This window comes from Artibeus jamaicensis, unplaced genomic scaffold (genome assembly GCF_021234435.1).
Source record: "Artibeus jamaicensis isolate MK-2021 breed Jamaican fruit bat unplaced genomic scaffold, CSHL_Jam_final scaffold_612, whole genome shotgun sequence".
Lineage (NCBI taxonomy): Eukaryota > Metazoa > Chordata > Mammalia > Chiroptera > Phyllostomidae > Artibeus > Artibeus jamaicensis.
Genome location: NW_026522049.1, coordinates 11,873,884 through 11,889,123, shown reverse-complemented (window position 1 = coordinate 11,889,123; position 15,240 = coordinate 11,873,884). Strand labels below are relative to the sequence as shown.

At 55.9% G+C, this 15,240-nt stretch overlaps 1 protein-coding gene across 1 annotated transcript in view; it reads left to right on the top strand.

Moving 5' to 3' along the window:
- KLF13 (KLF transcription factor 13) overlaps positions 1–5,997 on the top strand; it is a 43,065-nt gene extending 37,068 nt beyond the window's left edge. The window contains exon 2 of the mRNA XM_037145887.2: positions 334–5,997. Coding sequence (XP_037001782.1) covers positions 334–623 — 290 coding nt within the window. The 3' untranslated portion in view covers positions 624–5,997. The remainder of the gene's footprint in view (positions 1–333) is intronic.
- The last annotated feature ends 9,243 nt before the right edge of the window (positions 5,998–15,240 follow it).

The window sequence follows — 15,240 nt, the reverse complement described above, 5'->3', positions numbered from 1 at the left end:
CCACCCTTCCCAGCCTGTGCTCCCTGCAGGCCAGGGACAGTGGACTCTGCAGAGGCCGGTGGTGGCAGCCCTGCCGTGTACTTACAGGGGCCACCGCCAGGGCCCCGGGTTTGATCCTGGGAGAGCTCCGCTGCCCTCCCCAGGTGCGCGCAGGAGCCGGAGGGCACACGCGTGCGCACCTCCGGCTTGATGGATTTGTCACACCTCGGTGGGGATGGGGCACAAAGAGAAGGGTGCAGCGCCGCTGGATGGGAGTGGTCAGGCTGCGGAGTGGAGTGCCCTGAGATCTCATAGGCTGCACCCCTCCTGACACTGTGCTCGTGTTGCCCGCAGGTGAGAGGCCCTTCGCCTGCAGCTGGCCGGACTGCAGCAAGAAGTTCGCGCGCTCGGACGAGCTGGCGCGGCACTACCGTACGCACACGGGCGAGAAGAAGTTCAGCTGCCCCATCTGCGACAAGCGCTTCATGCGCAGCGACCACCTGACCAAGCACGCGCGCCGCCACGCCAACTTCCACCCCGGCATGCTGCAGCGCCGCGGCGGGGGCTCGCGCACCGGCTCGCTCAGCGACTACAGCCGCTCCGACGCCAGCAGCCCCACCATCAGCCCGGCCAGCTCGCCCTGAGCGCCCCGCCCCCGCGGGCGCCCCCTCCGCGGCATCCCTGCGTCCCCGCAGCAGCAGCAGCACATCCCCCACCCCTGCGCCCCACCGGCGCTCACGGCCCCTCCCCCACTACAGCCATGAACCGATGCTCTCGTTTGCCCTGCGACCCCTGTGTTGTCCTTTTGTAATCAGAATGCGATGAAGTCAACCACACCCCCCTCCCCGATTTTCTTCACCTCAGGTGTCAAACTCAATTTGTAAAAAAAAAAAACATTTAAAAAAAAAACACCATCCACAAATTGCACAACAGATAATACCACGGAGGTGAGAGTCATCGGTCTGAAAGCCATTCTCAGGGATGGACAGGGTCCCCGGGCCCGGTGAGGACACCCCTCCCTGCCGCCTTACTCTGTACATAGATTTGCACTCTGGAGCTCTCCGGGGCTCGCTCGGGGACCCTCTGGGGACACCGCGGTGGGAGCCAGGCCCGTGGAGCTCTGTGGCCTGTGTGTCCATCCACCGGCTACTTGGGAGCAGATGTGGTCATTGACACTTGTGCTTCCAGGGCAGGTGTCCAAGCAGGACCCGAGTGCCCCTCTGGCTGCCACCGCCCAGCCTCCAGCCACTGCCCCAGCGGCCAGCCAGGCTCAGGACTTACACGGGTCAGAGGGATGCCTTAAGCCGAGCCAGGCCAAGGAGCACACCCCCCCGGGGGGACCATCTTCCTGTCCCTGGCCTCTCTCTGGGGCGCTGGGAGCAGAGGTTAGAAGACCACTGCACCACCAACGTCCAATGCTCCAGCAGTGAGGCCACTCCTCGGCCCTCAGCCTGCCCCAGGGACGTGCCCCGAACATGGATGCCTGCTCCTCCGTGCCCCTGCAGAAGGCATTGGGGACCCGGGAGTCCCGGAGTTCTGCAGGGACATCCCAAACTGTTATTGGTGCGTCCAGACCCCAATCTGCCCACCGGCCCAGCCCCTGCTCCCCAGACACTTTTGCTTGGACCAATGGCTGAAGTTGCCCGGCCACCTCGCCAGAGGCTGTGTGTGGGGCTGGGCATGTGGCCGTGCTCCGTGCCTCAGGAGGACCGACCCACTGCAGGACGCTGGGGCGCTCTGACCCAGGACTTTTCAGGAGTGGTGAAGCAGGTGTCATGCGACAGGCTGATGTCCGGGACCTCGCATTACTTCCTCCCCCGAGGCACAGCAGCCAGCAAGTTGCAGGACAGCTGTCACCATGTCTCCAGCTCAAAGGGGGAGCAAGCCTCCACTTTGTCCTGGAGCTCTGCATCCCCTGGACTCCTCGCATCCCCTGGACTCCTCCCATCCCCTCCTGCTTCTCCTGCCTTGCCTGGGAGGCCCCAGCCCACAGCTGCCAGCCCACCAGCCTGCTCCTGCTGGAGAGGACAGCAGAGACCCCCTGGGCTGTGCGGCTCAGACCCCAGGCCTGGGCTGGCTCGGGGTGCGAGCCCAGGTGGGTCAGAGAGACCGGGCTCTGCACTGGTCTTCTCTGCAGACAGCCGTTCTGCAGCACCTCTGGGCAGACTTGGGGCGTGTAAATAGAAGCCCCCAGGACAGTGTGTGCGTGTGTGTGTACGTGTGTGTTGGGCCGGGGGTGTGGGTCTGGGGTGGATGTGAGGTAGCTTACAGAGACCTCTGCCCTTTTCGATGAGGAGGAATGACCCTTGGGATCTCAGAGGGCCATAGATGGGCTTCCTGGATCCAGAGTGCCTTGGTTGTGGCCACCCCAGCCTCCACCCTACCCTCTGGGTGTGGGGTGCAGCACAGAGAACCCCAGCGACCCAGGCCTGGCTGGCATGCATAGCCCCTGGCCGCTGCTTCTGGCCAGCACCAGAGGGGACGGCCACCCTCTGCCCACAGCAAGGACGAGGGTGGCAGCCTGCCATCTGCAGCAACCTGTGTACCTGCATCAGCTACCATGTGTCAGCTGGGGTTGGCTGGGAGCATGGTGGCAGCCTCTGAATAGCATGGTAGGCACCACGTTGGGCCACGGCCCTCTTGCTGGGGGCAGAGCAGCAGGGATGGCCCCTCACCAGCCACTGCTGGGCTTTGTTTGGTGTCCGTGGCAGCCCCTCTGGTGTGGATCTGGGAGAGAGAGTGGACTCCACGGAGTGGGGGGGGGGGGGGGCTGGACAGAAGAGTGCCCCAGTGCCTGGGGCGTAAGGTCTCCACCGTCAGTTCCAAAGCGAGGCCCAACAGGGCCCTGGAAGTCCCTCCCAAAGTTGTTTCTGTGTGAGGCTGAGAAAGCCACACTCTGAATACATTTCATGTCTCAGGAACTCACATTCCAGGTTCAGGAATTTTATTCCAAAGTCCTTTGGTGCGCTTACCGCCCCCAGGTCCCCGAAGCCGGGGGCGGCCCCTGCACTTCCCTGGAAAACCCAGGCGTCCCCTGCTGTTCTGCCCTGGCGTAGTGGGGTGGCCGGGTTTCCAACCTGTCCGTCTGCGCACAGGGAGTGGGGAGAGGACTCCAAACCCAGTCATCTCGGAATAAAAAAAGAGCTGGTTTGTTTTAGAGGTGGGGTGGGGGGTGGGGGAGGGAAAGTGGGCATTTGCTGTTTCCAAAGAGAGCACTTAATTTAATTTTTCCTCCAAATGACCCAGGGCTGTTCCGTCTGATGGATGGAAGGGTAACATTGCCTTAAAACAGAAATATGCAGGCGTTGACTATTTTTGGCAAATGAGAGTGTTTTCATTCCCAAAGTGGCTCTGGCCTAATGGCAGGGTGTGGCCCTGGCCTGGGAGCTGGGGCATCGGGAGGGAATCCTGGCCAGGCACCCGGGCCGGCCGGGACTCTCTTGAAGGGTGGGGAGGGAGGGGGGAAGCCAGGAATCTCAGGCCAGGTTCAAGGATGCTCCCGGGCATCACCGCTTCAGGAAATAGAACCAGTAGAGGAGGGGGTGGGAGCCGCCATGGCTCTGGCCCACAGATGGACCCTTTGGGAACAGGCTGCACTTTCATGTAAGATGCAGAATGTTTTCCTGGCCTTGGTCTCTTTCAGGGTTTTTCATCTTTATGGTTGAGGGCCATGTTTGCTGGCTTCAGCGTGAAGGCAGAACCTGTGAGACTCCTAGAAATAACAGCGCAAACCTTTATTTTCGTGTCTGGGTCCAGGTCACGGGCAGAGAGCTCCGAAGGAAGCTTGTCCGAGCTTGCCCTTGGGAAGGGCCGCAAAGTGACCCTGGACCCAGCCACTGGGGACTCGTGCCCCAAATGAAATTGTCCCTTTTTGTCTCAGCCATATTGGGGGGCCTGCTGGCTGTCCACCTGTGCCCACCGAACCCTACAGCCATCCGGAAAGACAGCACACCCAGCCGCCACCGCAGAGGACCCTAGCGCACTCTGCCATTGGCCGCTGCGCGGGTTCCCCACCTGCATCCTGGCACAGCCCACCCATGTCACTTGAGGGGCAGGACCCCCACCTTTTATTCTGAGGCCACCTACTGGGCAGGGGCCGGGATCACCATGGTGCTGCCTCCAGGTGCAAACATCAGCATCCCTGGGACCCCACGCCCCGGGTGGCAACGCCAACCAGTGATGGGTGATTGGCAGGGGCTGGGAGGGCAGATAGACAGCCACGCGGACTGCAGAGCTCAGCCCACTTGCTGGGACGTGCAGAATGGTCTGTGGTGTCCAGGGAAGCGGGGTGGCCAGTCTTCAGTTCCCCCTGCGGGAGTGTGCAGGAGGCCACGCCTCCTTTCTTGCCGGAGCAGGTGCTAAGCAGGCTGCACAGGGTCACAGCACTCATAGGGACTTCGGTCTCCGCGTGGGTGAGCAGAGGAGCCGCCCACCAGGAAACTGTGACCAAAGCAATGACCAACTTCTAGTTTTGGCTGTGCTTTTCAAGGCTACCCGACTTCGAACAGGCAGCATTAATTTTGTTTAAATGCAGTTTTAGAAAGTCATCCAGTCAAAGACCCAAGTGTGGGAAGATCCAAAGGGTCACATGTTTGGGTCCCATCCCACAGCCAGTTAGAAGCGTTTTGCTGGTCACCCAGGTCTTTTGCCCCCGGCAGGTTCCACATGCGATTTCGGTGACCGTGTTTTCCAAAGCCAGCAACGGGATGTGGGCTGAGGACTTGGTGAATCCGGTGTGGCCCTGGGCAGAGCCAGGTCCTTTGGCGACATCCTAATGGCTAGCTTTCCAAGATTCGTCCCAGACACCTTCCAGAGAATTTTGTATCAGAATTTGGGTGCGCAGTCTAGCTTACTACTGATGAGTGTGCTTGGGCGTCCTTAGGGAGAGCCTCCCCCCCACCCTCCCCCCTGCTCAGTCCCTGATCTGCTAGAAGACTTGGGTTTGGTGGAGGGCGTGAGCCCAGGGACCCAGAGGGATGGGAGGCCACACCCAGTTTGTACTGACCCCCTGTTGTGATGTGGGACTCGCATGGTGGCCCCCTGACCGCCCCCCCAGCCTCTCCTCACCTCATGAAGCTTTAAAACCGTACTGTTTTTATTTAAGGATAAACGGGGGAGGGTGGGGAGGGTGGGCACAGAAATAAGGGATAGGGCAAGGGCCGCTGGAGCAGCTTGCTCCCAGGGCTTGGGGCGACTTCCTAGGGACACATGGGCAGCACACGCTCATTCGCAAACCAAGTGTGGGAACCGAACCCCTGAAGGGCCCCCGCAGGCTTGCCTGTGGGCTGTGCCTCCCACTCAGCGGGGCTGAGTGTGGCTCAGACCCCTGGGGAGGGTGGCGTCCATTCCTGGGTCAGGGAACCTGCCTCAGGGGGTGTGAGTGGGAGACTTGGATCCCTGCCCCCCCCCCCCCCCCCGAGAGTCTCCCCGTGCCTGGTGCCGAGGACCACAGGGCTCAATGGCGTGGGCGTGGGCCTGCGTGCTGAGCAGCTGTGCATTGTGTCCGGTGGGGCGGGCGGTGGGCTCCCGCGTGGCCGGGAGTTGCTGGTGTGGGTGTGTTGGGCGCATGCGCGGGGGTCTCAGCTGCCTGCTCGGACCCACTGCACAAACCACCCCTTCCCCGTCCGAAGCCATTGGTGGAGCGTCTGTGGAATCGTTCGCCAAACTCCCAAGGCCGAATCCGAGGGTCCAAGACCATTTCCATAGAGCACACGTTTTTCCTTTTCCGTCAGAACCTTCTTTTCTATTGCTAACCAGCCCCTTACCACGCTCCCCAGGGCCGCCCCTCATCTTCCCCGGATCACTACAGCGAAGTATTGCCCTTGTACAGTCCCCACTCTGGCCTCGGCTTGCTCGGATACAACTTTGTATGTATTTTGTATGCCATAGATTCTATATTGTAATGATGTCCTATGCAAAAGGAAAAAAAATTAACTGAATTGTACATTTGATTGTTTTAACGTGTATGCATGTTTAGTGACGTTTACATTTTGAAATAAAATTTATGATTCATTATTATACTTTGCCAGAGCTGATCGCTTTGCAGGGGAGGCCTTTCACCGGCTCTTGGGGGGATGGGGGGATGGGGCGGGTTGGGGGAGGGTGCCAAGAATGGACCCAATTGTAAGTAATAGCCCAGGAGGCTAGAACCATCCTGCAACGTTTGCGGAGGGAAGACCTGGCTGGCTGGCCACCTCCCAGACCTATGGGCTTATTCCTGCCCCTGCCCATGTCCCTCCACCCAGATGCAGGTTTGCACACAGGGTGGCCTTGTCCCTAGAGCTCCCCAGAAGCACCAAACTTTCCCTCCCCTGTGGGCCCCAGGGGTTTTGAAAGTCAGTGGGGCCACTCTGTCACTCACCCAGCTGCCTGCTCCCCTCACCCCACCACCCAGAGTCCAGAAAGTGCCCCGTTGCAGCCACTGAAGTCCCCAAGGGAGTTGATCCCGGAGCACACTGCTGCAGGGGCCTGCCCAGCACTCAGGGGACAGGTCCGGGGGGCCTGGGCAGCGACCAAGCTTGTGTTGACACCAGAGCCCAGGTAAGTCTCATGCGATCATGAACTGGCCCCCTGGCTGCTCGCCAGAGCACGGCATGTCTAGCACGGCCAGGGGGGAGAGGAGGAAGTGATGGGGTCTGGCCTGAGGCCCGTGCCCACCACAGCTCAGATGGAAGGGGCAGCTGGCAGCCCTCAGCCAGCTGAGCCCCAGGGCTGCATCCGGGACTGGATGTTCTGCTCATACGATTGCCAGTGCTTAGAGGGAATGGAGAGAGAGAAGCTCAGAGAGAAGACACACCCTGAGGCTTACGGTGCAGATGTTGCCTTTGTCTGTCCCTGCACTGCCTGTCCTGAGAGGCTTTGTCTCCAGCTGCTCATCCACCTTGAACCTGCGTCTTGGTTACTTGCAGCCAAAAGCACTTGGAACCTAGCCATGTTCCCTGCAAAGTCTCCCCACTGTCAGGACCCACCCTCCCAATCTTGCCCTCCTCAGCCCTTTACAATATGTCCCTGCAGGGTGGAGGCCACCTCTTATCATCCCTGCACCCTGCCCTCCCCACCACCAGCCCCCCCACCGGCCCCGGCGCTGGCTGCAGGCCAGCCCCATCCACTGGTATTGGACAGAATCTGCTGAAACAAAGCATTTCTTGTAAGACATCCAGGGGCGAACCTGCCTGCTTTGTTGGGAAGCGCCCTTAAGCTCCACATGGTATTAGATTTCTGAACAAGGAAAACATTTTTCCCCCTAGAGATTAATTAACAGCTTCTATCCCAGGCCCGCAAAGATCTAACTACGAAAACCAAGAGTTTTTCGTAAGTTACTGACAAACTCCTTTGGTGGCAAAGCCGAACCAGGCCGATGTCAGGACAGCCAAAGTCTCGGTGTGAATATTTCTTTCCACATGTCCCCACAAAACCGTGGATGCTCCCGGTCATGGGCTGCTTCTGTTAAGGTGGGACTTAAAATCCACTCTGTGTACATTACTGGTGGTCTCACATCCGGTGTTCTGAATTCTGAAAAGCATTGTCCCCCAGGGCCTTCCGGTAAGGTGTCTCGGGACTGTATTAGGGAAAAAGAGCTTTCTAGTTTACTTTATTTCCGCCTCCCTCCTTTAGTTTTGGCTGCCAAGAAGGTCAAATTTAAATAATTCAACCTATTCACAGTAGCTAGCCTTCGTCTAAAATGTCTTCGTATCATTACCCTGACTTTTTTATAACTTCCCTTTAACTTATAACTGATTGGTGCGGTATAGCTTTCAGGAACTTGTGTCTTTTATTTTACCTAATCTGCTTCACGTTATTACTACTTTTTATTGTTGTTGGTTGATTGGTTTTAGAGAGAGAGAGTGGCCTGTGAAGTCTTGGGTCCCGCTCTGAGCTGCACAGGCAGGTTCGAACCTTCGACAACACACCACAGGCTCAGAGAATGGAGTTCAGAGGTAAGACAGGGCCACCCAGATAGCAGACGGCCTTGGAGAGGCTGCAGGCCGAGGCGGAGCGGAGTCAAACAGCATTGCAAAGCCTTTGAGCACCGAACTGACTTTGGAACCGCAGCCCACAGAAAGGAGGTCAGAACTCGACCCTTGAATGAACCTAACCGGGTCCGTGGTTTGCTAAAACAAAAACGTCAGCATCCTCTTGAGGATTTCAACAACACAGGAGCTCGTGACAGAGTATTCAAACTGTTCAGGCCCTCGTGCAAAATGCCTTGGATTTGAAAAGCCAGAAAAGTCTCAGCCTGTGAGAAAAAGACACCAACTCTGAGCCCTGGCCGCTGTGGCTCAGTGGGTTGGGTGGGCATCATCCTACAAAGCAGAGTCGCTGGTTCGATTCTCGGTCAGGCGCCTGGGTTTTGGGTTCGGTCCCTGGTCAGGTTGCTCACGTACGAGAGGCAAACTGATCGATGTTTCTCTCCCTCCCTTTCTCCCTCTCTTCTCTTCTCTCTAAAAATAAATAAATAAACTCTCTTTAAAAAAAAAACTGTTAGAATTATCAAAGACTCAAAGCAGCTACTATCACCAGGCTTCGCTAAGTAAGGGCAAACACCGCAGAGATGAAAAGGAAGATGGAAAATTCTAGCAAATAAATAAACAAATAGAAACTATGAATAAGAAACAAATGAACCTTTTAGAATTAAAAGCTACAATAAGCGAAAATAAAAGTTCACAGGATGGACTCCGTTTTGCACAGTAGAGCCGAGGGAGAAGTCAGGGAATGCGAAGATCCAGCCTCAGAAATAATCTTGAGCGAAGTTCTCCATCCGCGTCGTGACGTTTGGTTGGCCAGTATTTTATTCATAATTTTTGCCTCTGTGTCGTTAAGGGGTGTTTGTCTCTAGTTTTCCTTTTCTTGTGATGTCTTCGGTCTTGGAATCAGAGTAATGCCGGCTGTGTAATCACAGAATAAGCTGGGAAATGCATTCATTTCCGTGTTTTGAGCAAGTTTGCGAAGGATCGTTATTCCTGTTCTTTAAACATTGGTGGCATTCATCAGCGAAGCCATCTGGTCCTGGGATTGTCTTTGTGGACTGTTTGTTTTGTTTTTTTTAATGAAAAATTCAGTCTCTTCACTTGTTATAGGTAAGTTTATACGGTTTCTCTATCCCTTCTTGCATTTCTCCTTGTGTTAGTTTCGGTACTCCGTGGTTTTCTAGAAACATGTCTATTTCATCTAAAATGTTTAATTCGTTGGCATGCACACGTTTATAATCCTATTTCCATAAGGTTGGTAGTAATGTCTCCTTTTTAGTTCCTGATTTACTCATTTGAGTCTGCTTTCTCTTTTTTTTCTCTTTTTTCTTTTTCTTTTCTTCTTCTTATATTCTTTTGGTCAGCCTATCTAAAAGTGTGTTGCTTTTTTTGATCTTTTCCAAAAAGAACCAACTTGCACTTTTCTGTATTGTTTTCATATTCTCTATCTCATTGATTTCAGCTTTCATCTTTATTATTTCTTTCCCTAATTTGTGTTTAGTTTCTCTGCTTTTCTCATTTTTCTAGGGAAAAGTTTCAGGTTTTTGAGATCTTTCTTTGAATTTTTGAAAAATTTTTATTTATTGACTTTAGAGAGAGAGGGAGAGGGGAAAAAGAGAAACATCAATTTGTTATAAGCCAACAGAGGAACTATAAATCGAATATTCAAAAATACGCAACTTTAAAAAGGCATGAAAAGAGAAAAAAGGAACAAATGGACAAAAAAAGGTAAATAGCAAGGTGGTATATTTAACCTATCAATAGTTTTTTTAAAAACCAACTAAATTAAAAGGCAGAGAATGTTGTAAATTTAAAACACACCCAAATAGTGTGTCATCAATAAGAAATACACCTTTAATATAAATCTCAAAAGGTAAACAGTAAAAGGACTGAAAAACATGTATCATGCAAAAAGCTAATCATGGAGAATATGAATTGCTTCATCAATATCAGATAAAGTAGACTTCAGGAAAATGAAGATTACTAGAAATGAAGAGAATTTCATATTAATAAAAGTACCGTTCATCAAAAAGACACAATCATTTGCTCTGACCTGAACTGCATCCCCCCCCCATGTGACTGTATTTATAAGAAGCAGAACAGCCCTGGCTGGTGTCGCTCAGTGGATTGAGTGCCAGCCTGTGAACCAAAGGGTCGCAGGTTCAATTCCCAGTCAGGGCACATGCCTGGGTTACAGGCCAGGTCCCCAGTAGGGGGCACGCAAGAGGCAACCACACATTGATGCTTGTCTCCCTCTGTTTCTCTCTCCCTTTCCCTCTCTAGAAATAAAATTCTTAAAAATAAAAAGAAGAGGAAGAGACAGCAGTGTTCTTTCTGTCTTCCTTCATGTGCTCAGAGGAACAACAACGAGAGATGCAATAAGAAGGCACCATTCACAAGCCAAGGAGAGAGGTTTTGCCAGAAACCAAGCCCCATTGGACCTTCCATCTTGGGCTTTCCCGCCTCCAGATTAAATTTCTGTCCGGGACGCCACTCCGTCTACAGTTTTTGTCACGGCAGCCCAGGCTGACTAAGACGCCGTCTGAAATTCACGTGCGCATAATAGGACAGCTTCGAAATACACACGGCCAAACGCGTAACACCGAAGAGAGAAGCGAACAGATCCATGATCACAGTGTGAGATTTCCACCCACGACACACAGGAAATCGGTGAGGCTGCGGAAGGCTTGAACCAGCCCATCACCCAGCTGGACGCAGCTGTCACTCGACGGCAAGACTGTAGGAGGTGCATCATTTCCCTGGGCACGTGGCGCGTCCATCAGAACAGAACAGACGCTGGGTCAGAAAATAGACCTCAATACCTTTGAAAGGGTTTACAAATACAATCGATTCTGACCGACTGGAATGGAACGTCAGTGAAAACATACTCTACTGGCCCTGGCCGGTTAACTCAGTTGGTTAGAGCATCGTCCTTGTATGCCAAGGTGGCGAGGCTGTGGGTTCGATCCCCAGTCAGGGCACGTATAAGAATCTACCAATGAATGCAGCAGTAAGTGGAGCAACAGATCAATCTCTCTCTCTCTCTCCAATTTTTAAAATAATAGTAAAAACAAAATAACCTAATCCAAAACTCTCAGGATACAGGTGAAGAGGAGGGGAATCTTCTGGCTTTAAACGCTTGTATCATCAGAAGGGAGACAGGCGGGTGACTGCGTGTTGGGTGGCACGTTGGGAGGGGTTGAGGACAGCCTGTGCGGGTGGTGAGGCCCAGAAAGAGATCGGGGTCCTGGGCAAACAGGCAGAGCCAGAGAGACAATGGGAGCGTGGGGGTGGGGGCACGCGCACCCCGAGAGCCAGAGAATTCTCTGGATGGCACTTTCTGCCTGAACGTGGAGTTTGTGATGCTTTCTGGGGTTCGGTGCCATGTGGAAAACAGCCCCAACAGCTGTTTGGCCGATTCTGGGGGAGGGAGAGTAGATCCCATGGCGGGGGGGGGGTGGCTGAGACCTGGGGGTGCAGGGGGCTCAGGCCCCAGCCTGCGGTCTGTCTGAGTCCCCCCAGCCTGCCTCGTGGTGCTGGCGGCCTCCGCTTCCCCATTCTCGGCTCTGGCAGGGAAATCTGAATAATGGATGCCCACTCTAACGTTTCACCCAATTGTCGTGAAGCAAGAAACACAAGCCCAGTGTGCAGCAGGCCAGGCCCCGGACAAAGGGCTGTTTTCATCGCCCCCGTTCCCCAGGCCTCAGGTCTGTGTGGCTCTGTCCCCAGCACATGATCAGCGACAATTGTCCTGTGTTCTCCCGCCCTCCCCGGGAGCCCAGGCAGGGATTATCCTGGAGGTGGCTCCCCCAGGATGGCGGGGGAGGGCTGCCTCCCTGCCACCCACCCCGTGGAGCGTGTCATTGGGAGCCCGTGCCCCGCTGTTGCTGGGGACTGGCTGGGCGCTGCCTGCTCTCTCTGCAGAGAGCTGCCTGGAGGCCTCTATGAATAAAGGACTCTCACCCAAACAAACAGGGGAGAAGGGTCCTCGGGGGCCTTCAAGGGAGCTCCATGTTCTGGGGGGGGGAGGCCACGGGGAAGGAGGTGGGGGACACCCTCGGGACTCCCCGAGTTCCAGGCACACAATGGAGAGCCCAGCCCTGTCTGGCTGTCTGGTGCTTGGAGGCGCGGAAAACACAGTAAACGAACTGCAAGCGCACAGCTCCCCGAGTGCGGAACAGGTGACCGCGACCCCCTCTGAGCTGGCACCCAAGGCCCTGACAGCATGTCTAGGCCACGGCGGGGACTGCACCAGAGTGTCGGCGCCGACTGGTCCCTGTCGGAACGGCAGGAAGAGGACCGGCGGGACAGGATGTGGCTGTGTTCCCTGAAAGGTTTCCCATCTGTCACATTGTGGAAAAATCGCAGAAACCCTTGGTTGGCTCCAGTAACCCTCCGCCCTCCCCAGTGACCAGGTCTGGGCTCTGGAGTCACTTGCGGTCTCTGGGCTCAGAGCAGCTGCCAGGGTTCGGGGCATGACATCGGCCACCCATCGGGGATGGTCACCTCTTGGATTCCTGAGAAGAGTGGGGTCAGGAGCGGTTGGCAGTCCCATCGGGTGGACAGCGGCCTGCGTTTATCCAGCGTGGATAAACTGGCTGGGCACTTCATAAACGGACAATTCACACACGTGAAATTCCAGGTACAAAGGGCTTCTCCTGCAGGCTGGTTGCAGCCTGGGTCAGTAGCGTGGGGGCTGGTCTGAAAAACAGGATAAAAGTCACTCCAGCCCTGAGGGTATGGCTCTGTAGGTTGGGCCTTGTCCCCAAAACGCAAAGGTCTTAGGTTCGATTCCAGATCAGGACACAGGTTTGGGTTGCAAGTTCGGTCCCCAGAGGGGATATATATCAGAAGCAACCAATCAGCAGTTTTTTCTCGCATCGATGATTTTCTCCCTCTCTTTCTCCTCCCCTCCCCTCTCTCTAAGTAAAGAAATGAATAAATAAAGACTTTTAAAAGAAAAGAACTACAAATTTAAAAACAAAAACAGTCACTGGTGCCAAAGTGAGGGTTGGAGCCAGCAGGGGGGACACACACACTGAGACCACAGGGGGGCTGCAGGGGTCACTATCGGTGGCTTGGGACACCAGGTTCAAGGTCGGGGGGAATGGGAAAGGGTGCCAATAAGGGTCACCACGTGTGTGTCTGAGGACAGGGCACCCAGAGCGGGTGGGAGCGGGGCGGGCACTGTCCCAGGCCTGGGTGGACAAGGGACCACTGTGCAGATCCACTGGGCAGACCCCAGAGGGTCCGAGGGTCAGACTTGGGTGGGAGTGTTGAATGTGAGGCCAGCCTATGTAACAATTTCTGGTCGATCGGAAGTCCGCCCCAAAGCCAGGTCTCAGGGCACAGGCCCTGTGGGCAGCGGCCTGGCTGGACCCAAGCTGCACAACAACCCCCAGTTCCAGCCCCTGAGCCAGCTGGATGGACTGGAGCCTGCTTCGGACCCTAAGACCTCAGTGGGGCCCTGGGGCTCACATTCTGGGGAATCCTCTGTTGCTGGCCCAGCTTCATCCCTGCTGCCTGAACATGTCCACCTGTGAAGCCCAGCCCCTGTCATCCTCACGCCCTCGAGTGATGTCCCCAAACAGGCCACCTCACACACCTGCAGACACTCAGGCTGAGCTCGTGAGCCCTGAGCTCTCAGCCCTGCCTCCTGCCCCCCACGCCCACCCTGCAGGTGGCTCAGGGGACAGCTGTCTCACCCCTCACAGGCCCTCGGGTCCCTCCATCCACCCCAGGGCTCGCCAGAGGTGGATTCCACAGGCGATAAGGTGTTGAGAACGGTTCCACCTTGTTCCTGTGGGGAGAGACCAGGAGGCGGGGGAGAGTGTGGGGCCGGTCGGACCTCCATGCCTCACATCTCTGAGGAGCTGGGGTGGTGAGTCCAACTGAGGGCCCCCCCCACCTACCCCTGTGCCACCTGCGCTGGGACCTGCTGATCGGACCCCTCGCTGGCAGGAGGCATGAGAAAGTGGGGAAGGCTACAACCATGGCAGCCCAGGGACCAGCGTGTCCCTCAGTCCCCTACATCCTTCCTACGAATGCTCCCAGGAAGGCTTCTCCTGGATGCGCTGGGTGCAGAGAGAATTAGGAGTGGAAACTCCGTGGCCCTCACATGCCTGGCCCATGGGGACACTGGAGGGAACCAGCCTCCTGTCTCAGGGCTGGGGGCACATCTGCTAGGGCCTCATGGCCATCAGGAGCCACGAGAGACCTGGCAGAGTGGGGCCCACGGTGGTTCTGCAAGCCTCGCACATGGAGGGAGGGCCCCGGGCCCCAGTACAACCTTTCTGTGGTTTGTTTTACAAAGAGAGCGCCTGGAATTTTGTGTCAAGAGGAACAGAATGAAACGCCCACAGGCCTGTTTTCCTTCATAACATCTTTTGTTTTGTTACATGTGGTATAAATTCATTTGTCCAAAAGGCTCGGGGATGGAGAAGGGGCCTGTGCAGACCTGTTTCCTGAGCTCTGTTCGGGATGCTGAGATCCAGAGCTAGAGAGACTATTCCGGGTCACCAGGGCGGATGAGCCGCACAGCCTGAGTGGCCCTGGGGAGAGGAGGCCTGGGTGATGGAGAGAGAATATCACACCCCCAGTGTGTGAATATCACACCCCCAGTTTTCTTGGGGGGGCTCCCTGGTCTGGGTGGCCCTTGGGGCAAAATTAGGTTTTCTGGGGGGAGTTGCAGGAACCTTGTGTGGATACCAAGGACATCTCTGTGGCCCCAGAACTGCTAGGGGGACAGGACTCTCTGTAGAGGAGGGCATCCCGCATGGCCACCAGGGCGGCTGTCTGGAGTTCTCTCCCATCCTGTGAGCACAGGCTTTGGGGCTGTGGGACCCCCTGTCACATCTTCTCTAAGGTACTTGGATCTGATCGGAGCCCAGCGCAACAGCCTGGCCCCCCTTGTGGGATCTGGGTGGGACTGCCCATCCCAATGACCTGGTCTGAGCCTCCCTCGCCTCATCCCCAGGGGCGCTGGGTAACTTCCGTAAACCAAAGCTTCTTGATTTGGAAAATGGAACCCAACCTGCTCATAGCCCCCAGGTTCGAGGAAGGAGGCGGACACGTTCTCAGCTGCTGCCGCTGCTCCGGAGGCCCCCCTGGCCGGAGTGGAACTTCCCAGGGCCGGTGAGGGCTGGGCCTCCGAGCCCAGGCAGGCCCTGCCGAGCAGCAGAACGCTTGGGCCCTGGGGCCATCTGATAAGGCTGGTGGCTGGTGGCCAGGACAGGTCGGGGCAGCAGGTAAGCTCTTGTGGAGACGGATTCCTCCCGGCCTGAACCCAGCACGG